Raw genomic sequence first — 24,704 nt, forward strand, 5'->3', positions numbered from 1 at the left:
TAATTTCTAGTAAAATATGTGTATTAGCTATGGTTGCAAAAGTGACACTAGCTCAGGTTTTGCATTAGGGCCTAAGGGCTTTTAGCTTCTGAACTACTGAGTACTATAGTTTATACTGCTTCTATACTATCCTCAAGTACAGAAACTTACAGATACAGAGACGATACTAAATGGGGACTGAGGAGGGCTCTGTGAAGATTTGTTGTGGTCAAATCAGAATCTACTACAATAAGCCTATCTGGGCTTGTTGCGTCATTGCCCTTCTCCATCATATCGGCCATGTATTTGCCCGTCATGAGAGAAGCGTCTCAGTCTTTTAGCATTGAGAGACCAATGAGGTGCTTCGGATGAGAGGACATTGGAGACTGGTGGAATGCAGTAGAGACGCTGTGCCAAGCCTGGGATAATGGGTCAAGGCAGAAGACATTAGGCTCAACACCGAAAAGGCCCAGGATCACAGGAGAGGCAGCTCAGTCTGGGCAGAAAACAGCAGGGTGCAGCATTAGAGCTATCACATTTCCCCCATGCTGATGATGAAAGCTGCCAGAACCAGGTAAAACTTTGGGAACCACTCTCTGCATGTCGGGCACTAGGCCTGTGGGCACTAAATGGTTATTATACATGTGGCAAAGTTGAAGGGCCTCAGGCTCTGAACACCAATAATTTAAGCATCAAATATGTGAACTGTTCCCTACTTTTTTAGGCCTTGGTCTCCACCAGTGGACCATCAGAGTGTTCCACTAGTCACCAGGAATAGGCAGGCTCCGAATTAGGCCCAAGAGACGAAGACATTTCCTTTTGGTTATCAAACCAAAATTAATGGTTTCCTGCCAATTTATCGCCCTTTTGTCCTGCATTGTTATACATTAAGTCTCAATGTAAAATATAGGCCCATATTCAGGCTCCATCCTTTTCAGTCTCCCTGACTCTTGTACAAATTGGATTTCCTAAGTCAAGAACCCATTAAAGGTAGGCTTTGGTGATTCCTTATTTATATATTCTGTCTGGTATCTCCTGTATTGCAATGTGGGGGCTATTGCCTTCCTGCATCATCCTTGCTAGTGGAGATTTAGGGTATTGCGCTACAGCTAGTTGTGTTTAGTTTAGCTGAACAGTTGCTGAACACATAGAGTATAGTTAGGTTCAGTGGGCCTTGTTTAGACTGGTGTGGGTGGCGTATACTATCCAAGGAGATTGTGTTCATGCCCACACTGTAGTGCTGTGTGGGACACTGTTATGTTTCAACTCTTGCAGGAGTCAGCAGTCAGGAATATAGACAACTATGAAGAGGAGACTGTGCAGTTTGTGGTAAGTATTGCATTCATTTGTTGCACTCTCCCTTGGTTCAGCCCTCACATTCCCGTGAGTGAGGTATCTGTGCAAGATTCCGTTCTTGTTGCAGATACCATAGACCTTTGTCGCAGGCCAGAAGAAACTATGATCGTAACGTCGGAGAGGGGAATCAGTTCCATACTTCAGCTAATCATCTCAGATACACCCTCTTCTGATCATGCTGGTACCTCTTTCTCTTGCTTAGGAATGCCAATAGTGGTGACCATAGAAAAGTCAACAACAAAGTCAGTGGTTCTCCACAGGTGGAAGAGTTGAGGCCTTGCTCGTCCTGCATTACTCCCATTATATATCTCTTCAATGAGATTATAACATTTGCAATTCAGGCAGCCCAGTAACAGTGGGAGTCCTAATTACCAAAAGTTTACTAATGTATGCAATCCCTAATATTTCAGCATATGATTTCAGTATACCATTTAACTAAAGCTCTGGGGCAGTGGGTATCTCAAAGTCCAAAGAGATCCCAGATGTGGGCTTTCCATGGTTCTGCTAGTTGAAGGGAGGATATCATGGGGAATTTATATGGGCAGCAATATATAACATTTAGCCAGTTACTTCAGTAAAGATTAAGACTAACAAATCCATTACCTGCCCTTTGGTTAAAAGATATGAACCATTCTATTTGCCAGTTCTAGACAATGATACAGTATACATATTGTATCATACAATCTTTATACATATGCCAAGGCTGAAGTTCTCTTCACACTGTAAGCTATTTCTGAATGTTTTTTTGCAAATTGTAGGCAAATTTAATCCTACTGGTAAAGTTGCCATATTACTAATCATATTAAAAAAAGAGTCAGGAAGAAAATGGATTTGACATCCTTTAATTTCCTAGCCAACTAACAAATGAATATAATCAGTATGTGATTTATATGTGACAGTCATAATGACTGCTTCATTATATATGTAAACAAGTGGTCTATAAAGTGTTTCTCATAGTGTCACTGTCTTTTATAGTAGTAGTATTATAAGAAAAATAAAGCAGTTTTAACTGAATTTTCTACAAAAGAAGTAGAAACATAACTTAACTGTTTAGAAAAATACATTGGGCCTGATTCATTAAGGAAAGTAAGACAAAAAGATAAGTTTTCTCTTAGACAAAACCATGTTACAATGCAAGGGGTGCAAAATAGTTTATTATTTTGCACATAAGATATATAGGGGGAATTAAATTGGCCGCGTTATTGTTTTGCCGAAAGTAACACGGCCTGCGCATTATTACCGATATTACGGTAATAGCGCACGTAATTACCATTAATACAGTAATTTCAACGCCGGCTTTTTGCTTGCGGCTCCCTGAGCTGCAAGCAGAAAGCAGGGTTAAAATAACCTTATTAACAGTAATAGGTTTAGCACGGCGTTACTCTGGGGGAAAATTAATTCCCTCCATACTGTCTGTTTTTTCATGTAGCACAGATAACTTATTTGTACACTGAAATTTAAAGTTGATCAAGGGCATGCTCTACCCAAATTATAAATCTGTCCTCAAATTTAAAATTTACCTCCCCCCTCCAAAACAACATGCTTGTGCCAAGGTTCAAAGTTACTCAATTTTTTTGCTTTATTTTCCTTAATGAATCAGGCCCAATATGTCAAAAAGATACCATAAAAATTCATTAGGCTCCTTTTTGTCTACAGTCTGCCTGTATCCACAATTACATAAAGTACAAATAATTTGTACATAGAGAACCTAGATAATAATCTTACCGTACTTCTGGCTCGTTTAATCCATAGGAAGCCCTCATAGTATAAAGGCAGTGATGTGAGCTTAGACCTTTGCTGATAAATCTTTCTTGGTGCTGGTTCGGCAGCTGCCATGGTTCAGGGTTTGCTTAATCCAAGTATCATTCAGTTCTCGTCCTTCTTCTTATGTAGCAACCCTCTGAGTGGAATAAAGTACAATGTGTTGTGTGTAGAAGGAAGTAAAGACATAAAAAAAAGTTATGCAGGTTGTTTGTCCTGTAAGCTTGCCCAACCCATTTCTACATGAAAGAGGAGTGAAAGGTAAAAGGACATTTCTTTGACCAAATTCCATTACTCTCATCATAAAAAATAATCAAGTAATAAGTCTAGCAACAAAGCAGTATTTTAATGCCCCTCATGAATATAATAAAACAGCCTTATAGTAAAATAAGCACTATTAGTTTCCAATTGTCAATTCAAATGACCTCAACAGGGGCAAACGCAGGATTTGTAGAGGGGGGTTTCCACACCACGCCACCAGTGGGCGTGACCACCATGCATGGGGAATGCCTATAATATTAGACAGTGCTTGGCTGCTCTCCAACTCTTCCTATCCCTATAATATACATGGGCAATGCTGCATGCACTACTGTTAGGTGCACGCAGCTCTCCCTTTTCAAGCAGAGCCGTGTGAAGCGGGGGCAGGGTCCAGCCACCTCAATTATACAGTGCCCCAGGCTTGGAGGGGTTTCCAGGCACTAGGTAACCCCACTCAGTTTGCCTATGCTCAAAACAATGAACAAAGGCAGTAATGAATGGAGATTTTAGCGTCTAATGAATTGATGGACCTTGCACGCTTTCCAGACTTATGGTGTGCTCTTATAATTGCAGGATACATATAAAGTTGCAGTGGTTAGTTATATTGATAGAAACATAAAGAGATACAAATATAATGATAAATAATATTTTAAAAGGACAAGATAAACTGTATACAAAAGTTTTTCTTTATCTGCACTCAACAATAAGTCTATGCATGGTGATAGGTAACCTGATACACTTTAGGGGCTGCAATTACCCTTTATCTCAGTAACTAGGTAAAACTATACATTTAATCAAATAAAGATATACCTATCTGTAATAACATATTAGCGGGTATTTTAAACAAGTGTTACAATCTTTTAATGAAGCATGAAAGAACTGTGGGCTGCAGGTGAATGCTCTGAGAATCACATGCAGCCCTAGGTCGGCCTGTTGCCCCTCACTGATCTTTTCTGGTAGGTACGAAAAAGTATTGACATGCTGTGAAAAGGATCAGTCATTGCAAGAGTAAGCATAGGTTATAGTGTTGGCATTTTGGATGCAGTAACTGTCCAGGAAAAAGTTTTTAAAAGTAGAAACACAGGTTTGTAAGGTTGCTTATTACAGTAATGTTGTTCTCAAACCTGTTTACAGTAGCCAGTGGGCAAAAGCCACACAAAAATGTAGATAGCTGCTGGATGAAAATTTAAATATAACAGGTATGCACGTGAAACTTCATTTAATTATTATTAAATGTGAAGTGTAACTTACAACATGCAGCCTTCATTTGTTTTACCCTGGTGGTAATGCAGTGGCGCACGCAGGGGGGGGGGTTTCTGAGTCTCTAGAAACTCCCCCTGCGCTAACTAAGTGGCTATTGTCCTATACAGCACCCGCGGCGCTGTCAAAGAAGCGTGCGCGGCGGTGCTGTATTGTATACAGCACCGCCGCAGACGCTTCTTAGACAGCGCCGCGGCTGCTGTATAGGACAGTGCTGGCGAAACGGAGCGCAGCAGCTCTCTCTCGTGGTTTTTTGGTTTTTTTTCGGTCGGCGGGAAGAAACCCCTCCCGACAATCCTCCGTGCGCCCCTGTAATGCTCATCTTTTTATCATTTGTTTATATTGATTTTACTACATTTCACTTGTGAGACTTTCCCACAGTGCATGTATGGTCTCTAAAAACAAACAAGTGTAGCTGACAATGCTTAAACAGCAAGGGTTGTTCAAAAGTGCATAACTCCTTTAGGAGGAGTCTACATATTTATTTACATATTTGAACTATGAGTTGAAAAAACATAAATACGAAGATTTTTATAGCTACCAGCAGTGGAAAGCATGAAAAAAGTATACCACCAACAGTCTGGATTTTCATGGTACAGACTCAAGTTCCCATGGGTAGAAGGTAGATGGCTTAGTAGAAAGCCTTGCTGGTGTTCATGGTCTGAGGGTATATCATATTTTCTCCAGATTTCTAATGTTGAGAGGTATGAAAAACTAACAACAGAGTGAAATATATATACACAAAAATGCCAAGTGACATTAATGAATAAAAAGTTATAGAATTGTTTTTTTATTTGACATTACAGCATATTTGTGTTGGACAATGGTAAGACTTCATTAATAAGTCCATTTTGATTTCATGATGTCAGAGAATGATGTGGTTTATGTATTAAGGCAAATATGGAGGGGAAAATGCACATTTTCCACTCTTTATCTATATTTCTCTCCTCTCAGGTTGCATGCGTGAGTGTTTAGTGGGTCAATGCCCGGAAAAGGAGTCAGGGCGAGCCTAAGGTGCGTATGCATGGTAATAAGATTAATCATTATTATGCGACATGTTCACCACTTTCAGCATGTCCCAAAATCTTTTGTCTGAGGTAATGAAGGTCGTCTCTACTCTATTTTTGTGCTGTGGTATATGTAATAACCCAATATTACATATGTCACCACTTTGGTCCATAACAGAGCACTGTGGCTCTATGTATATGAACAGAGCCCAAAAAGTGAAAAATACCAAAGATAGTGAACATTTTTAGCCACTGTGAGGATATTTGGATATATTTCATTCACTCAGCTGACCACGGAGGGAGTTAAAACTTAATTTTATTGACAGCAGGCGATATACATGTCTACACAGCATTGGCAAGAGCTTAACTGACAAACCAACAGTTTTGACTTCCCTTAACTGCACAATAGAACCCTGGATCGCTTAGAAACCTGGACCTGCTTACTTTCCAGCTGGATATGTCTACGTGTTCCTCATGATATTTTTCTAGATCCCCAATAGTACCCACTTAACTAGATACATTAAAACACATAGCAACATTTAACACTTTGCCAACTGGGCACAACAGCAACAATGAAGCATTGAACATTGTAACACTTATAACTTATGATAAACATATTTACATATTAGCTAGAATGTAATTTGATGTGCCATCTTAGTTATTGCGCAATAACTATATACAAAATGGGGATAGGAGTAGCAATTATCCATCAAAATACCCGTTATTATGCGTGCTAGGCATCTTGCTTTCCTCACAGTCGCCATACTTATATATATAATTGGTAAGGTAAGGTAAGCTTATGTCTGTCTGAAAAGCATTATTGAATTTCAGTACTAGGCTGATAAAATGCGTATTAGGTGGGAGGGGTACGATTTTTGGGCAAGGGATAAATCAGTAGTAAGCAGTCTGTAGAGCAGAAGTTGCAGACATGATAAAGTAAGGAGAGATAGGATCCGCAATGAGTCAGCAGCTCTGTCTTCATGCAAGATAGTTATGACTGTACATTTTTCCTCCCCATGCAGTGCAACCTGTTAATGGCCAATGGGACTACATGAATGGTGTTAGGCAGCCCTGTCCTACTCTGAGTGCTGGGCCATATTTGTAAAATAAAGACAATCATTGTAGATAATTGCTTACTTGCCCATGTTGCCAGTTCTCATCAGAGTGTGCAAGATAAATGTGATGCAAAAGCTGAAGTAAACAAAGTGGTGAATTGAAATTAACATTCTTAAAAAGTACAGTCATTGCCCGCACAACAGAATATCTGTTTTTCCTGTTAGAAATTAATTTTGCTCTCTGAGTAGTAGGAGTTAATTTGGGCAGACCAATTTATTACTTCCTTGTTCAGCATACATTCCTGCTGTGTGGCCTGAGGTAGAGATTATTATGTTGAGCAAAATGAAAGCAACAACAGGTGTCAGTTCAGATATGTTATTAGTGCTTGTGCGAAGCAGTAGGTTTATCATTTTACCTTTCATAGTCCACATATATGTTGCACAATAAATGTTTGCAAAGTGATGTGCTGAATTTCTGTTGTTTATTAATAATGTTGCACATACAGGTATGATCAAATAATATGTTATCATGTGAGAGCTGGCACCCCGGATGTGGAACCCGTGGAGAGGGTGAAGAAAAGAAGAGGAGAAAACTCACCTGTCCAGGGATCTGGCACTGGTAAGTTCCTCTTCTTTCTTACAGGTTCTGGTGCTGGTGACATTGAATTGGAAACGGTTCGCTGCCAGTCAATCAATGGTTGCAACGGTGAGACAATCTAGGCTCACTGCCGGACATTTGAGTTTTTGATGCCCATGCGACAGCTAAATTGTTCCATTTGGCACAGTTTCAGTTTGGCGGTGAAGAATAACCAAGATGGAGCTCCAGAAAGAAAGCAGTGCGATAAATAGAGAAGACGCTGGGATCAGCATAGAAGACGTTCATCAAAATAGATGCCGGATAGAGAGAGAGCGCGGCAGAGGAAGAAAGAGAAGAAAGAAGATGCTGACAGTCAGCTCAGAGCTGGAGAGCAGTGGAGGCAAGATAGAAGACGTCTGAAAATCCCAAGAAAATGCAGCAGGGGAAAGGAAAAGGTCTTTCATGGTTTCCACTGCAACAAAAGCTGCTAGGAGTCTGAGCCTTTTAGTGCAGAGGTCCATCAAGTGGTCCATCAATTACACGGTTAGTATCATCTTTCTGTTTCAACTCTCTCTCTCTTGGTGAGGGCCCTCACCCAGTACATCAGTAAGTAGGATATTCGGGTAGTATACTTCCCTGTCCCAAATATCCATAGTCCTGTGTCCAGGCCCAGATATTATTGAGGTGTCAGTGATAGGAGTAGAGTGCAGGGTCTCTAGTTCTAGCCGTCACATCGTACGTCCCCTTCCTTCTACTCTGTGTCCATACCCTTCAGTAATTTGTTCTGATTTTTTCCTAGACTGAAGCAGGGTCTGGAGCCGTGCTGAGATGTCTGTACTAATAGTAGGTGGACCAGTTGCGCCAAAGTTAAGACCTTTGTGTGCATTTGTCCTTCCCCGGCAAGCGCTAGAATTTTACAATCTGTTTGAAAATAACTGCTACACTGCTAAGGTAATGGGGAGGTTAAGACTGCACTGAACAACGTCTTACAGTGGGTTTATCTCTATATTTCACTTTCGATGTAAAGCTGTAGTGCTCTATTTATGCTTTTTGGGTTCTTCCACTTTCCAAATATATATCCAGTAATGAAAGATTCAATGGCTCTTCAGAGCTGGTCTAGTGAGTGACAGGTGGGTATAATAATGCACAACATTTCTGGGCTCTCCTTCCCTCTATTCAGGTGCAATAATCAATCATATGGGCCTATTTATGAAACCATGCCAGCCCTTAAATCCTACGAAAACGTGAGTCTTTGCAGGATTATCACATTTTTTAGTAACGACCCTATTTAGCAAACATAGCTCTCTGTATATATATATGTGGCTGTTTGGTAACTATAATGCGCAGCAGCCATCTCCATAGCTGACTATGGGGACTGTGAAATGGCCTTATTTAGCAACCTATGAAAATCTTAGCTTTTTGGAGCTTACCCTCTATAGCTCATGTCATCTCAGAATGGCGTTAGCAGCAGTCATCTGTGTTAACAGACCTGCTGGAGATGAGAGAGCATGTGTAGAGGGATCTTTTCAGATCCCTCCTGTGTCATGCTGGATGGTCCTTCTTTTATACTTCCAGTTTCTACTTGCCTGTCTCTATTTTTAAGAAGGTTCACACTTATTGCCACAAGTCAGGTGCCAATATAATTATCATCTATTGTATTCTATTATGTGGGCATAAATCATCATCATCCTTATCAACATTTATTTATATAGCGGCAGCAAATCCCGTAGCGCTTTACAAATAGGAACAAATAGTAATAAAATAATACTGGGTAATACATACAGACAGGCATAGAGGTAAGAGGACCCTGCTCGCAAGCTTACAATCTATGGGACAATGGGAGTTTGATGCACAAGGATAAGTACTAGATCATAATGCATATTTTTTGCTAGAATGCAAAGGTAAAAAGTATTGAGTGGGCTGTATGATCAATCACACAGAAATGTTGGTCAGAGGGTTGTTGTCTTGTGTGAGCTGCGTAGAGAGTGGTAACAGGGAAACCTAGGGAGAATAAGATATTGGTTGATGAATATCATAAGCTTGTCTGAAGAGGTGAGTTTTCAGAGAACGCATGACGGTTTAAAGACTAGAATAAAGTCTTATTGTGTGTGGAAGAAATTTCCACAAAGTGGGTGTAGCCCGAAAAAAGTCCTGTAACTGAGAATGGGAGGATGTGATGAGAGTGGAAGGGAGACGCAGAACTAGTGCTGAATGAAGGTGTCTAGTTGGGAGATATTTTGAGACAAGTGAAGAGACGTATGTCGGTTCAATTTTGTTGATGGCCTTGTATGTTAGTAGTAGAATTTTTATATTGGATTTGTTGAAAAACAGGCAGCCAATGTAGAGACTGACAGAGTGGCACAGCAGGGGAAGAACAATTTGCAATGAAAATCAATCTAGCTGCTGCATGCAAAATAGATTGTAGGGGTTTGAGTCTGATTTTGGGAAGACCAGTAAGGAGGGAATTGCAATAGTCAATGTGGGAGGTGATGAGTGAATGAATTAAAGTTTTTGCCTGTCTTGTGTGAGATATGTGTGTATTCTGTAATCGTTTTTTAGATATATCTAACATGATTTACATATAAAGTCGATGTGGGGAAAAAAGGATAGTTGTGAGTCAAGGATTAGACCTAGGCAGTGAGCTTGCGGGGTGGGATTTATGGTCATGTTATCAACAGAAATAGAAATATCAGGCAGGAAGCTTCTGTTTTTGGCTGGGAATATTATTAATTCTGTTTTTGAAAGATTGTTTTAGTTGGCGAGAGGTCATCCAAGGTGAAATGGCAGAAAGACAGTCAGTAACGCAAGACAACACAGATGGTGAGAGATCAGGAGAGGATAGATACATTTGTATATCATCCGCATAGAGATGATACTGAAATCCAAAGGAGCTTATTAGTTTTCCAACAGAAGTAGTGTAAATAGAGAATAGCAGAGGTCCTAGGACTGAGCCTTGTGGCACTCCAACTGATAAAGAAAGAGAAGCAGAGGTGAATCCAGAGAAATTAACACGGAAAGATCGGTTAGATAGGTAGGATGAGAACTAGGATAGGACAGTGCCTTCAAGGCCTAGGGATTGTAGCATTTGTATGAGAGAGTGGTCATCAGTGTTGAATGCAGCAGAGAGAGCCATGATAATTAGAACAGAGTAATGGCCTTTAGTTTTTGTTGTGATCAAATCATTGACAATCTTGAACAGCGCAGTCTATGTGGAGTGTTGTTTACTGTAAGAAAGTGTATGAGGTGAGTGTAGGCAATTCTTTTGAGAAGCTTGGAGGGGCATGGTAGCTGAAAGATGGGGCGGTAAATTAAAATAGAATTTGGGTCAGAATTTGGGTCAGAATTTTGTTTTTTTCAGAATAGGAGTAATCACTGCGTGCTTGAATAGTGATGAAAGGATACTAGTAGAGAGAGAGAGATTACTAATTTTAGTTAGAGGTGGAATGAGCACAGAAGACAGACACCTACCAATTTGTGAGGATATGGTATCAAGGGGACAGTAGGTAGAGTAAGAAGATAAGAAGAGAGTAGAAACTTCTCCTTCATTTGTGGGATCTAATGAAGAGAGGGTGTCAGAGGGTGCTACAAAATAATTGAGCTGATTGCTTGTCGAGGGAGATAATACCATTTCAAATTGAATCTTATCTTGTCCTTGAAATAGCAAGCAAGATCCTGGGCATTGATGGTAGTTGGAGGGTTTGGGCAAATATTTTGCACAAATACAATTGTGTATAATAATTTTGGCGTGTTGTAAAATTAATTTAGAAAATGTATATATGGATTGTTAATTTACGTATGTGTTAGTATGTGTTAGCAACTGCGCATACCCGAACTTTGATCGGTGCATGCACAGATGAAATACTCAGATAAGGAAGCCTTTCACCAACACTGGCCAGCGATATGTTCACCTGGGCAGTCATTTATAGGAACCACTGTCCCAGTTGAAACTTTTTGATAAATACCGGTAACTCCAAAAAATAATTTATCAATGCATTATACGGCAATAATAAATGATACTTAATAGGTAAAAATGTGGTCAATGCCAAATAGGACCCCCGATGACTTATATGGGATTATATACCCTTAAATCATTGCATCATTGCTACGATTAACATCAGGTTCAAACATATAGTTTATGTTAGTTGTGAGCAATAACATATATATGTGTAATGTGAGTGTATATAGTGGTATCAGGGAGGGAACGTGAGAGGAGGAAGTATGAAAAAGAATGGGGCATTTGTATATTTGTGATATTAAAGATAAGGTGGGGAGGTTTTTTTTCAGGGGGTGATACTTTTGAACATTTCCATAATATTTTGAGCAGGGTCCCCTCCTGACTGCAGAAAATGTAATAATTTCATGGGTTAAAAAAACTTTAGTCACTGTATGATAAGGTATTTTATAACAGGCTCAATATTTATTTCAATGTGCATGGTAGATATAATCTTGTTTTGTAAATTATAGCATGATATAGCAATATCACAGAAACTTGCTATGTATTGCCATGCCTCCCAACTGTTGAATTAGGTGGGCCAGTCTTAAGGACTCTGTACCATTGATCAGCACTTCTCCCTGTTGGGAGGTATGTCCTGTTCACTACTGCTTTGAAACATCCTATCTAATGCATTCAATGTGTTAAAAACTTTTCTATAGTTTAAGCAGATAATACATTCAAAGTACTGGTCATCTCTCTTCATACATTTAAAATAAAAATTCAAAATTCAAATGAAACTTTAACTGGGATAAAACCATACAATAATTTTGTATCTTCAATCCAAATTACAGGCAAGGTATATTTCTTTGTTTAAGCCATGTGGAAAGAGAGACTGTATTCTAGTGCCTGATTATCCAATAGGCTGACTAGGCTGCAGCCTAGAGAGCAAGGCTTTTGGGGGGCTCAAAATTTTGACAGGGAGAGGTATAAACTGAAATAAATTTTAAAATATAATAGAATGGTTGTTCTGCAAAGTAAAAAGAAAGCATGAATTTTGATATATTCCCATGGTAAAGGCTGAATAATATGAGTCACCCTCAGGTTGACACTGGAGGATAAGCGAGAAGGAAAGACAAGGATAGCGACAAGTGCAGGTGTGACAGCCTCCTCCTCCACCTTCACATCTTCACCTTCAGTAGCGTTTGTCAAATTATTGACTAAGATCTCACTGATCTTTATAAAGACCATGTGGAGGTGAGTTTTAAAACTACAGGAGCATAAACACTGGTAGAGAGGGGGAGTGAAGGAAGACAGATTTTAATTTAAGGATGAGTTTGTTTTTACCTACAGTGTATGAGCCTGGAATGGAAGGCGAGGAGGCACCATGAGTGTATTAGCTTAGGGCAGCCTGAACCCTTAATCAGGTCCTTCTGTATTCTGTGAATGAGTAGCTTGTATACGTCTCTACCTCTAGATGGTGTTTACACAAATCCACATGAGCATTTTAGTACATAAACATTGAAACATAGAAATTGACGGCAGATAAGAACCACTTGGCCCATCTAGTCTGCCCATTTTTTAATCTATGGTAACCTCAAACCCTATTTGATCCTTAGTTCAAGGATCCGTAGTATCAATTTATTTAAGGGAAATAGCGCAGATCACTTATTTATATAAATTGCCACTTATTTTTAATATTGTATATATTTTGAGATAGGAAATCATTATTTCTGAGACCAGGGTAGAAACTCGTTTTTCCTGTTTAACCTTGCTATAGGATATGCCTATTTCTGATGTATATATCTGATACAATGAGCCTTTGTTTACAAAGCCTTTTGTGTATTGTGATGTGGGAAACTGGCTTGTTTTTGGGTTTTGTTGTTCTGTGTGAATATGTATTCCAAACGGTCTGAAGAAAGGCCCCATGCTTATTAAATTTTTTGATGTGTGAAGGTCCAACATTGAAGGCAGGAACTTTTAATTAAGACTGGCTCTTAGACTCTCTGCATCTGAAAACCAGAAGCAGGACATCACAGCGTTTCTAGAATTTCACATATAAGTGTTAATATTGTTAGCTTTCCAATGCAAGTAAATCCATATTTGTGTAAATAGAGTACACCCTGATGCTAAAAATAGCCTGTGTCTGAACTGTATAAAAGGCACTAGCTTGTATTTGAAACTTGTTCTTCTGATTTCAGCATCTGACCTGATCACTGGTACCTCAAACCATTGTGAGCAAATAAACATCTCTTCAAAAACCTGCTTGGCAACATCTTCAATATTGCTGTATTCCTGTGACCTGCAGATTGGACCCGAAAACTAATCCATTCTCCGGCTGTTCTGAGGTTAGGACCCAAGCTTTCCAGTACCACCTCTCTGCCTGCTACCCATGCAGCCCTTGTCAGTTTGATAGGCCAGGGGGGTATCCATCCACAGCAACTCTGATTTATAGTGAGACGTCAGGAGTACCAGCCCAGGAACACTAGCAACGAGGTACGCTAGCAGCGTCAGTTACCCAGAAGAAACCCGGTTCTGGATGCCGGTATAGAAGTCCAGTGATGGCAGCCTTTGTAAGCCCCTCCTACTGCTGCAAGAGGGCGCATTTGGGATAACGAAAGGGAATGGTGGAAAAGTAAGCCCAGCCGGTTCCCAGCAACAACAGACAGGGTGGCATAGGTAGTCCATCCTGTCACAGAAGGATATCCTTATGTCTATCCCAAGCATGTTTAAATTGCTCTACTGTATTAGCCTCTAACACCTCTGATTGAAAGCTATTCCACTTATACGTTACCCTTTCTGTGAAGTCATTTTTTCTCAAATTTCCTCTGAACCTACTTCCCACCAGTGTCAGTGCATGCCCTCGTGTTCTAATACTTCTATTCCTTTCAAGAATATTTCCATCCTGTACTTTGTTAAAACCCTTTCCCTTCTCTGCTCTAAACTATACATATTAAGATATTTTAGTCTTTCCGGGTAAGTTTTGGGCTGTAGGACATGCACCATTTTAGTTGCCCCTCTTTGTACAGTCTGTAATGTATTTATATCCTGCTGGAGATATGGCCTCCAGAACTGAACATAGTTCTCTAGATGAGGCCGTACCAATGACCTATACAGTGACATTATTACTTCTTTGTTTCTGCTACTGATTCCTCTCTCCATGCAACCAAGCATCTGACTTGCCTTTCTCATTGCTTTGTTACATTGCTTACCTGCCTTTAAGTCACCTGAAATAGTGACTCCTAGATCCCTTTCCTCCTCAGTAGTTTCCATTATAGTGCCATTAATATTATATTTGGCCTTTGGGTTTTTGAGAGCCAGGTGCATGATTTCGCATTTTTTAGCATTAATTTGTAGGTGCCACACTCTTGACCATTACTACTACTACTAGTCTACCTAGATCATCAATCATTTGTTTTACCCCTCCTGTTGTGTCTACCCTGTTTCATATCTTTGTGTCATCTGCAAAAAGGCATACTTTCTCTTCAATACCATTTGCAGTGTCAGCAATAAACATATTAAAAAGCACTGGACCAAGTATGGATCCCTGGGGTACTCCACTGATAACCTTTCCCTCCTTTAAATGCAATCCATTTACTACAACTGTCTGTTTTCTATCCTGCCACCAAGATTTTATCCATTCAACCATCTTAGAATCTGGTCCCAATCTTTCAAGTTTCTTTAACAGTAAATATATTACATCTTTACTGTCACAGGTCATCTGTCACTGTCACTGTCACAGAAATCCTTTGGCTGAATAAGTCTGACTAGTTCTAAGATTTGTTATTTTTTCACGAGATATAATATGATTACCCAATGCACAATTATAAAGGGAAGCTTCCTTTACTTGAAGTTGTCATGTGAGCCTGCCTACTCTGATGAGCCTTTGAAATGTATGCCTTCTTTCTTTGTTGCTCTTCCATCACTTTTACAATAAGATTTGGAAAGTAGAGGAAATCATAGAGCATAATGAGAGCACCACTTTCAGAAAAGAAGTGAAAAGAGGAGACAAACCCCACTGAACTGTTTATCATCTATCAGAGCTGAACACTCCAAATTATGTATTTTGCAGATGTAGCTGCTATAAAAAACAGAGGGAAGAAAGTTTCTCATTAACATCAGGGGAGTGTGAAAGAACACTGGGCTATACCACAACTGCTGGAGTTTCCCAGCCTACAGACAACAACAACAACAAATAATTGGAAATATCACAGAGGAAAACTGAGCTTGTAACTTTATAAATATTCTTTATTAGAATATGCATGAGCCTCCAGGATACCACAAGCACTGAGGATATATTTGTAACCATTGTTCTGTAAATCTAGCTACCATTTATGACTAGCTGGACAAATACACTAAATGGATGCACTCTAGTTCTAATCCTGTTATTTATAGAAGCACTGCGGGCACATATAAAGCAGGACCAAATTTTCTAAACAGAGTATTGTGGACATTGAATATAGAAAAATTAAGGAATTACATTTTACAAGTAAAATGACACAAGTATGGGATAGATGTGAGGGACAATCAAAAAGTGTAGAACAGAAATCCAAGTGTCACTGCCAGATATACAGGGTGATTCAAAAGTCGCAGTACACCCTTTTATTTCAAAAACTCTACAGGAATTGGGCCGACTGGCCGATTTCAAGATGGCGCCCATGTTTGGTACATACCGTAAAAGATAGACCACGTCACCCATACCTTGCTGGAGTACTCAGGTTTCCAAATTTCCTGTAGAGTTTTGGAAATAAAAGGGTGTACTGCGACTTTTGAATCACCCTGTAGAATGAGAACTACTGACAGAAAGTATGGTGAGGATTTCACTTACTCTAACAGCGCTAGCTCAGAAAATTATTTTTTTAGTAATTAAAACTCCTAATTAAAATATGAGACCAGGCACAGTAAAAGGAGCTACCAAGATAGTATATAAAATGAAGAATTAATTAACATAAAGTGTTGTAAAATTGACTAAGCTTTCTACCCACTGATGTTGGACCCAGTTTTAGTACTCAAATTAGTTCTCAAATTGAATTAGAAATAATGTAAATTCCCTGATGTAGAAGAATGCACTGGTTTATGATGTGATTAGTACTAACACAAACAGATTAACAAGTAGAGAGAATGAAAAAAAAGTAATTTTATTCCGCCAAATTTTAATTTTACCTAGTTAATGCAGCAGTACAGACTTGTATTAAACTAGTTGACAAACAAGCCAGGTAAATGGAAGAATACATTTAACACATTTTGTCAGGCTTAGCATCTCTTACGACTATTAAAACCATTGCAAAATAATGAATACTGTTTAAAAGACACTACAGATTTTAGGAATAGAATTAGATGCATTATAATCTACAAAAGGTAGATTTACAAATCATGATAAATGTTATATTTTTTTACACTAACACTTTGTATCCCTTCATTGTGTGGACTGTATAAGACCTGTTAATAGAAAACAATACAGATATGCAGAAAAGATACTTTTTAACAGGATTATCAGATCCAGACAGTACAAATATTTTCATCTTTGGATATAAATTTTATTAACATAATTTATTAATTAATTTCTTTTGTGTGATGGATGTCCATATGTCATGCTCTTATGCTAACATCTTTATTACGAGCATGGAGAAGAAATGCTTTTTAGAAAAATATATAATATAATAAGCATATTAAACACCTATATACGTCTATAAATGATTTCTTTATGATCTGCTCTGGAGGTGAAATAGAATAAAAAATATGATGGATTGTATAAATACTTAACATCAAATTATAAAATCCATTTAACAAACTAGTGAAGAGTATACTTATTTAAATGTTAATGTGCAGGACTTCAGATTTATTTAAGCCCGCTGATGACAATGCATATTTACCATATTCACATGCTCAGGAGAGGTCTCTGCTCTGCTTCTCTGAAAGCCTATGGATGGGTGAACTGGCACTGCTGGGATACCCTCCCCTCCTATAGCGCCTGCACTGCCTGCATTGCACTCAGTTCCGCCGAGGCAATCAACTCTTAAAGGTTAAATGGAATACAGATACAGAGCAAATGTTTGAAAAGAGAGCTATTTAAGTGTGCAGTAAATTTCTGAAAAGAAGCCTCACAGCACTGGAGTTATGACTTCGATTCCCGACCATGGCCTTAACTGTATGGAATTTGTATGTTCTCCCCGTGTTTGCGTGGGTTTCCTCTGTGTGCTCTGGTTTCCTCCCACTCTCCAAAAACATACTGGTAGGTTAATTGGCTGCTATTAAATTGCCCTTAGTCTCTCTCAGTCTGTGTGTGTGTAAATTAGGGGATTTAGATTGTAAGATCCAATGGGGCAGGGACTGATGTGAATGAGTTCTCTGTACAGCACTGCAGAATTAGAAGCGCTATATAAATAAAATAGATGATGGTGATGGTGATAAGAAAATTTTACAAAAGTGTGGACAAAGCTAGAAGGAAGCCTAGAGAAGAATGATCAAATTCAAAGAAAAGGGAAACAATGAGAGAATGCAGATTATTTTGAGTTAAGATATGAAAGTTAATCTAATCAATCGTATAAGGCAGGCTTACTTGACAGCTTCAAGAAAAGAAAATGTTCCTCTGTTATAATTGTGCATAATGTAATAATATTACACCTAGTGAAAAAATAACACACATTAGAACTAGTCAGACTTTTTCAGCAAAAGCATTTTTCACCCATGACAGTAAAATGTAATATAGCTACTCAAATTCCAGTGTGGATTTGTATATATAGGAAAAACCCAAGAAAAACAAAATCAAAACACAAGGGTTGTGTCACACACCGGCCTGCACTTGGGTCCCGGCATATTTACTTGTTTCACACAGGGCTCCCCTCCGGTGCTGAGTGCCGCGAAATTATAAAGAGGGTAGTAGTATTTTGGATGTAATATCTGCATAAACTGTAGAAATGTTTTTTTAACTATCTTGTATGAATAAGGATAAGTTTAAACAATGATATAATTGGATATTATGTCCAACTGCAACATTTTTACATACAGTTATATATTCAACAGAACATTATTAAATGTGAGTTCACATAACATATGTGAAATTTATTTTTCTGCTTATTGAATAAAAATGGTGATGACAAATCCACATACTGAAATATAATTGAAAAAGTTTCTCTGAAATAAAACACAGAAATAAAAAGAACCATGCACACCAGGGGTGGATTTGGAACTTAAAAAGTGGCCCTGGAAAACATTCTGTGTTCCTAAATATGTACCATAACTCTCTTCTGGAACATGGCAGACATATAATATTACTTCCACTTTCATGGTAAAATGTTCTCCATATATACATAGACAACATAATTACATTATATTGATTGTTTTGGAAGATACATCATCCCTACAGGTTCTGTTGGGATCTATATACACTATGTGAACAAAACTATTTGGCCACACCAGTTAATTATTGAATTGAGGTGTTTCAATCAGACCCGTTGCCAGAGGTGTATAGCCATGCAGTCTCCATTTGCAAACATATGTGATACAAAATGGGTCGTTCTGAAGAGCTCAGTGACTTCAAGCGTTGTACTGTGATAGGACGCCACCTTTGCAATAAGACGTTTTGTGAAATTTCATCCCTGCTGTATATTCCACGGTCAACTGTAAGTGATATTATTAGAAAGTAGAAGCATTTAGTAACAGTATCAACTCAGCCACGAAGCGGAAGACCACGTAAAATCACATACCTGGGTCAACGACTGCTAAATTGCATGGTGTGTAACAGTTGCCAACGCTCTGCTGATTCCATAGCTGAAGAGTTCCAAACTTCCACCGGCATTAATGTAAGCAGAAAAACTGTGAGGCGGGAGCTTAATGGAATGGGTTTCTATGGTAGAGCAACTGCATACAAGCCTCACATCAGCAAGACCAATGCAAAGCATCAGAAGAAGTGATGTAAAGAACACTGACATTTGAATGTGGAGCAGTGGAAACATGTTCTGTGAAGTGACAAATCACACTTTTCTTTGGCAGTCAGATGGGAAAGTCTGGGTTTGGTGGATGCGGGGAGAATGTTACCTGCCAAACTGCATTATGCCAACTCTGAAGTTTGTTGGAGGAGGGATAATTGTAGTGTTAGGAACCCCTCCAGCCGGCACAACACAACCTGGAATCTACTCTGCCAATCAGGTGTTCACTGGAGCCACTGATGGTGGGGACAGACTGGGCCGCAGACTGACAGAGGGTCGTGAAGTGTGTACCGGCTGGGGAGAACCCAGGCAAGCGGAGTGGAGTCCAAGCAGAGGTCAAGGGCCGGCAGCAGGTCACGAGAAACACAGGCAGGGTCCAAATCCAGGCAAGGGGTCATACACGGGTAGTCAATAGGATTTCCAAGAGACAGGAACAAGACACAGAGCAGGTCAGCAGACTGGAACAGAAACTATAACCGGCAGTGAGGCTGCAGACCTCACTGCCTTAAATACTAGTGGCCACCAAGAGCCTAGCTCTGAATCACACACAGCCCCCTGCCTGATTAATGTATCAGGCATTAATCAGCCCACAGGCTTGTTAAATCAAGTCACAGGAAGTTTTACCTTCTGCGCATGCGCGCCCTGCTTCCTCCGTTGCCGGGACGCAGCGCAGGGCACAGAGCTTCCGACCGTTGCCTTGGCAACGGTCGGGCAGGATCCGAAAGTGACGCCCCGGTCATCATGGCGACGGCCGGGACATCGGAAGAAGGTAATGAGTGTCGTGGCGGTGCACCTCATTAATCAGATCTTGGAAGCAGGCGCGTTACTAAGACCAAACAGCATGACCAGATATTCATAGTGGCCTGAAAGTGTATTGAATGCCGTCTTCCACTCATCTCCTTCTCTGATCCGGATGAGGTTATATGCACCTCGAAGATCGATTTTGGTGAAAACAGTTGCACCTCTTAATTGGACGAATAATACGGAGATGAGAGGAAGTGGGTAGGTGTTTTTGACTGTGATGAGGTTCAATCCTCTGTAGTCAATACAGGTTCTTAGTCCCCCGTCTTTTTTAGACACAAAAAAACATCCAGCTCCTACCGGAGATTTGGATGGCCTGATGAAGCCTTTCTCCAAATTCTCCTCAATATAATCCTGCATGGACTTGGTCTCGGGGCCCGAGAGAGAATACAAGCGTCCCTTGGGTAACTTGGAGCCAGGTATGAGCTCGATGGCACAGTCAAAGTCAGGGTGAGGTGGCGAAGTATCCGCAGCTCTCTTGGAAAACACGTCCCAGAAGTCGTGGTATTGTGAGGGAAGTTGCTCTGGAATAGACTGGACGATTCGCAGAGGCAGGGTCAAGCAAGACTGTGAACAATACGAGCTCCACTGAACGATTTCTCCTTTCTCCCAATCCACAACAGGGTTGTGACGAGAAAGCCAGGGATGGCCCAGGACCAACGGAACCGATGAGCAATCAATAAGGAGAAACGTTATGGACTCCGAATGAAGTGCTCCAATGTTCAAGTATAAAGGCGGAGTCTCCCATTCAACCTTACCTCCAGGCAATGGATTCCCATCTAAGCCACAGACTGTAATAGCGGATTTGAGTCTTACAGGCGGAATCCCAGCGGTGCGGGCGAACCCGATATCAAGGAAATTGCCTGCAGCTCCACTATCAATGAAGGCCACGGAACTGGCACCAAAAGTGACTTGTGCGGGAATCAGGACAGCATTCTTTTGGGAAACAACTTGCAGGCCTAAGTGTATCTTTCCCAGAGATGCTCCTTTCTCAGGTTTGTAAGGGCAAGAGCAGGAGAAGTGGCCTTTCTTCCCACAATAAAGGCATAGTCCTTGTGACCGTCTCCTGTTTTTTTCGTCAGGAGATAGGTGAAGCGGCCCTGAGGGCATAGGCTTCTCAACATCCGTGAGAGCGGGAACAATTGCAGATGAGCAAGAAGATGCCTCCTTCTCTGTTCTCCTCTCCTTGATTCTTCTGTCAATTTCAATAGCAAGTTGCATAAGGCTCTCCAACAAGGCAGGGGAAGGATACTGCACAAGTGAATCCTTAACCTCCTCTGATAGTCCTAGGCGAAACTGACTGCGTAATGCTGGGTTGTTCCACTCACAGTCAGGCGACCATCTGCGGAATTCAGCGCAGTATTCTTCTGCAGAACGTTGAGCTTGCTATAAAACCCGTAGATGAGCCTCAGCAGAGGCAACTCGATCTGGATCATAATAAAGGAGGCCTAGTGCATTAAAGAAGGCTTCCAACGATTGCATGATAGGGCTCGACTGTGGTAGGGTGAAGGCCCAGGACTGGGGGTCACCCTGCAGGAGGGAAATGACAATTCCCACTCTCTGCTGTTCTGAACCAGAAGACCGAGGTTTCAGCCGAAAGTAGAGTTTGCAGCTTTCTTTAAAATTCCGGAACAGGGCTCTATTTCTGGAGAACCAGTCCGGCAAATTTAACTTGGGTTCATCAACTGAACCAGAACTGAGCAGTGTAGTCAGGGGAACCCTGTCTGGGGAGGACAAACGCTGGGACAGTTCCCGGATCATCTGGTAGAGAGTCTCAATATGACCCGCCAGGGCTTGAAGAGGAGACGATTTGGTTCCGGTTTCTTCCATACCAACTTCGTCTCCGAAACGTTAGGCCGGTTATAATGTTAGGAACCCCTCCAGCCGGCACAACACAACCCGGAATCTACTCTGCCAATCAGGTGTTCACTGGAGCCCCTGATGGTGGGGACAGACTGGGCCGCAGACTGACAGAGGGTCGTGAAGTGTGTACCGGCTGGGGAGAACCCAGGCAAGCGGAGTGGAGTCCAAGCAGAGGTCAAGGGCCGGCAGCAGATAGCAGATCCGATAAACAAGCCAGGGTCAGGGGTCACGAGCAGACAGGATGGTCGGTATACAAGCCAGAGGTCAAGGTCACGAGAAACACAGGCAGGGTCCAAATCCAGGCAAGGGGTCATACACGGGTAGTCAATAGGATTTCCAAGAGACAGGAACAAGACACAGAGCAGGTCAGCAGACTGGAACAGAAACTATAACCGGCAGTGAGGCTGCAGACCTCACTGCCTTAAATACTAGTGGCCACCAATCAGAGCCTAGCTCTGAATCACACACAGCCCCCTGCCTGATTAATGTTTCAGGTATTAATCAGCCCACAGGCTTGTTAAATCAAGCCACAGAAAGTTTCACCTTCTGCGCATGCGCGCCCTGCTTCCTCCGTTGCCGGGACGCAGCGCAGGGCACAGAGCTTCCGACCGTTGCCAGGATCCGGAAGTGACGCCCCGGTCGTCATGGCGACGGCCGGGACGTCGGAAGAAGGTAATGAGTGTCGCGGCAGGGCCCATGGCCGCCGCGACTGTCTAACAGGTAGGGGGCTGTTTTTCAGGTTTTAGGCTAGGCCCCTTATCTCCAGTGAAGGGCATAATGCTTCAGCATACCAAGTCATTTTGGACAATGCTATGCTTCCAACTTTGTGGAAGCAGTTTGGGGAAGACCCTTTTCTATTCCAACATGATTGTGCCCTAGTGCACAAAGCAAGCACTACAAAGACATGGTTTAATGAATACGGTGTGGAAGAACTTGACAAGTCCACACAGAGCCCTGACCTCACCCGGGCCAGGACCTTCCGGGGGGGCTGAGGCCCCACTAGAGCTCTACAGGGGGGGCGGGCCGTGTGCAGAACTGGACCGGACAGAGCAGCGATCACATGATCTTCCTGTGCTGTGCAGTGGAGAAAAAGGTAAGAAGATTTGATGAGGAGGGGGCATGTGTGTGTAAAGGTGCTGAGCAGAGAGGCATGTTTGACTAAAGCAGCTGGGCAAAGAGGGGGCATGTGTGTCTAGAACTGCTAGACAGAGAGGAGGCATATGTGACTAAAGGTGCTGAGTAGTGAGGGGGCATGTGTGACTAAAGGTGCTGGGCAGAAAGGGGACATGTGTGACTAAAGGTGCTGGGAAGAGGGGGGAAAGTGTGACCAAAGGTGCTGGGCAGAGAGGGCGCATGTGTGACCAGCTGCTGGGCAGAGAGCGGGCATGTGTGACTAAAGGTGCTGGGCAGAGAGGGGGCATGTGTGATTATAGCTGCTGGGCAGAGAGGGGGCATGTGTAACTAAAAGTGCTGGGCATAGAGAGGGCATGTGGGACTATTACTGCAGAGAGGGGCCATGTGTGACTAAAGGTGCTGGGCAGAAAGGGGACATGTGTGACTAAAGGTGCTGGGCAGAGAGGGGGCATGTGTGACTATAGATGCTGGGCAGAGAGGGGGCATGTGTGACTATAGCTGCTGGGCAAAGAGGGGCATGTGTGATTAAAGCAAGTAGGCAAAGGGGGGCAATTGTAACTAAAACATGTGGGCAGAGGGGGGCATGTGTGATTAAAGCTGCTGAGCAGAGAGCGGGCATCTGTGACTAAAGATGCTTTGCAGAGAGGGGGATTTATGACTATTGCTGCTGAGCAGAGAGGGGCATGTGTGACTAAAGGTGCTGGGCAGAGAGGGGGCATGTGTGACTAAAGGTGCAGTGCAGAAAGGGGGTATGTGTGACTATAGCTGCTGGGCAGAGAGCGGGCATGTGTGGCTATAGCTACTGCGGAGAGAGGGGACATGTGTGACTATAGCTGCGGGGGAGTGAAGAGCATGTGTGACTAAAGGTGCTGAGCAGAGAGGGGGCATGTGTGACTATAGATGCTGGGCAGAGAGGGGGCATGTGTGACTATAGCTGCTGGGCAGAGAGGGGCATGTGTGATTAAAGCAAGTAGGCAAAGGGGGGCAATTGTAACTAAAACATGTGGGCAGAGGGGGGCATGTGTGATTAAAGCTGCTGAGCAGAGAGCGAGCATCTGTGACTAAAGATGCTTTGCAGAGAGGGGGATTTGTGACTATTGCTGCTGAGCAGAGAGGGGCATGTGTGACTAAAGGTGCTGGGCGGAGAGGGGGCATGTGTGACTAAAGGTGCTGTGCAGAAAGGGGGTATGTGTGACTATAGCTGCTGGGCAGAGAGCGAGCATGTGTGGCTATAGCTACTGCGGAGAGAGGGGACATGTGTGACTATAGCTGCGGGGGAGTGAAGAGCATGTGTGACTAAAGGTGCTGGGCAGAGAGGGGGCATGTGTGATTATAGCTGCTGGGCAGAGAGGGGGCATGTGTAACTAAAAGTGCTGGGAATAGAGAGGGCATGTGGGACTATTACTGCAGAGAGGGGCCATGTGTGACTAAAGGTGCTGGGCAGAAAGGGGATATGTGTGACTAAAGGTGCTGGGCAGAGAGGGGGCATGTGTGACTATAGCTGCTGGGCAGAGAGGGGGCATGTGTGACTATAGCTGCTGGGCAGAGAGGGGCATGTGTGATTAAAGCAAGTAGGCAAAGGGGGGCAATTGTAACTAAAACATGTGGGCAGAGGGGGGCATGTGTGATTAAAGCTGCTGAGCAGAGAGCGGGCATCTGTGACTAAAGATGCTTTGCAGAGAGGGGGATTTGTGACTATTGCTGCTGAGCAGAGAGGGGCATGTGTGACTAAAGGTGCTGGGCAGAGAGGGGGCATGTGTGACTAAAGGTGCAGTGCAGAAAGGGGGTATGTGT

General features: G+C 41.9%; 1 protein-coding gene and 1 long non-coding RNA gene across 3 annotated transcripts in view; one reads left to right on the forward strand and one right to left on the reverse strand.

Moving 5' to 3' along the window:
- Nucleotides 1–3,285, reverse strand: part of STAP1 (signal transducing adaptor family member 1) — an 80,323-nt gene extending 77,038 nt beyond the window's left edge. For both annotated transcript variants that reach the window (XM_075203418.1, XM_075203408.1), the window contains exon 1: nucleotides 3,061–3,285. In XM_075203418.1, coding sequence (XP_075059519.1) covers nucleotides 3,061–3,171 — 111 coding nt within the window. In that variant the 5' untranslated portion in view covers nucleotides 3,172–3,285. The remainder of the gene's footprint in view (nucleotides 1–3,060) is intronic.
- Nucleotides 3,286–7,075: 3,790 nt separating this feature from the next.
- On the forward strand, nucleotides 7,076–8,120 carry LOC142106633 (uncharacterized). Its single transcript, XR_012679751.1, has 3 exons — nucleotides 7,076–7,295; nucleotides 7,462–7,796; nucleotides 8,053–8,120. It is a non-coding gene; the product is annotated as an uncharacterized LOC142106633 (long non-coding RNA).
- The last annotated feature ends 16,584 nt before the right edge of the window (nucleotides 8,121–24,704 follow it).

The sequence above is a fragment of the Mixophyes fleayi genome, chromosome 1, assembly GCF_038048845.1.
Source record: "Mixophyes fleayi isolate aMixFle1 chromosome 1, aMixFle1.hap1, whole genome shotgun sequence".
Lineage (NCBI taxonomy): Eukaryota > Metazoa > Chordata > Amphibia > Anura > Limnodynastidae > Mixophyes > Mixophyes fleayi.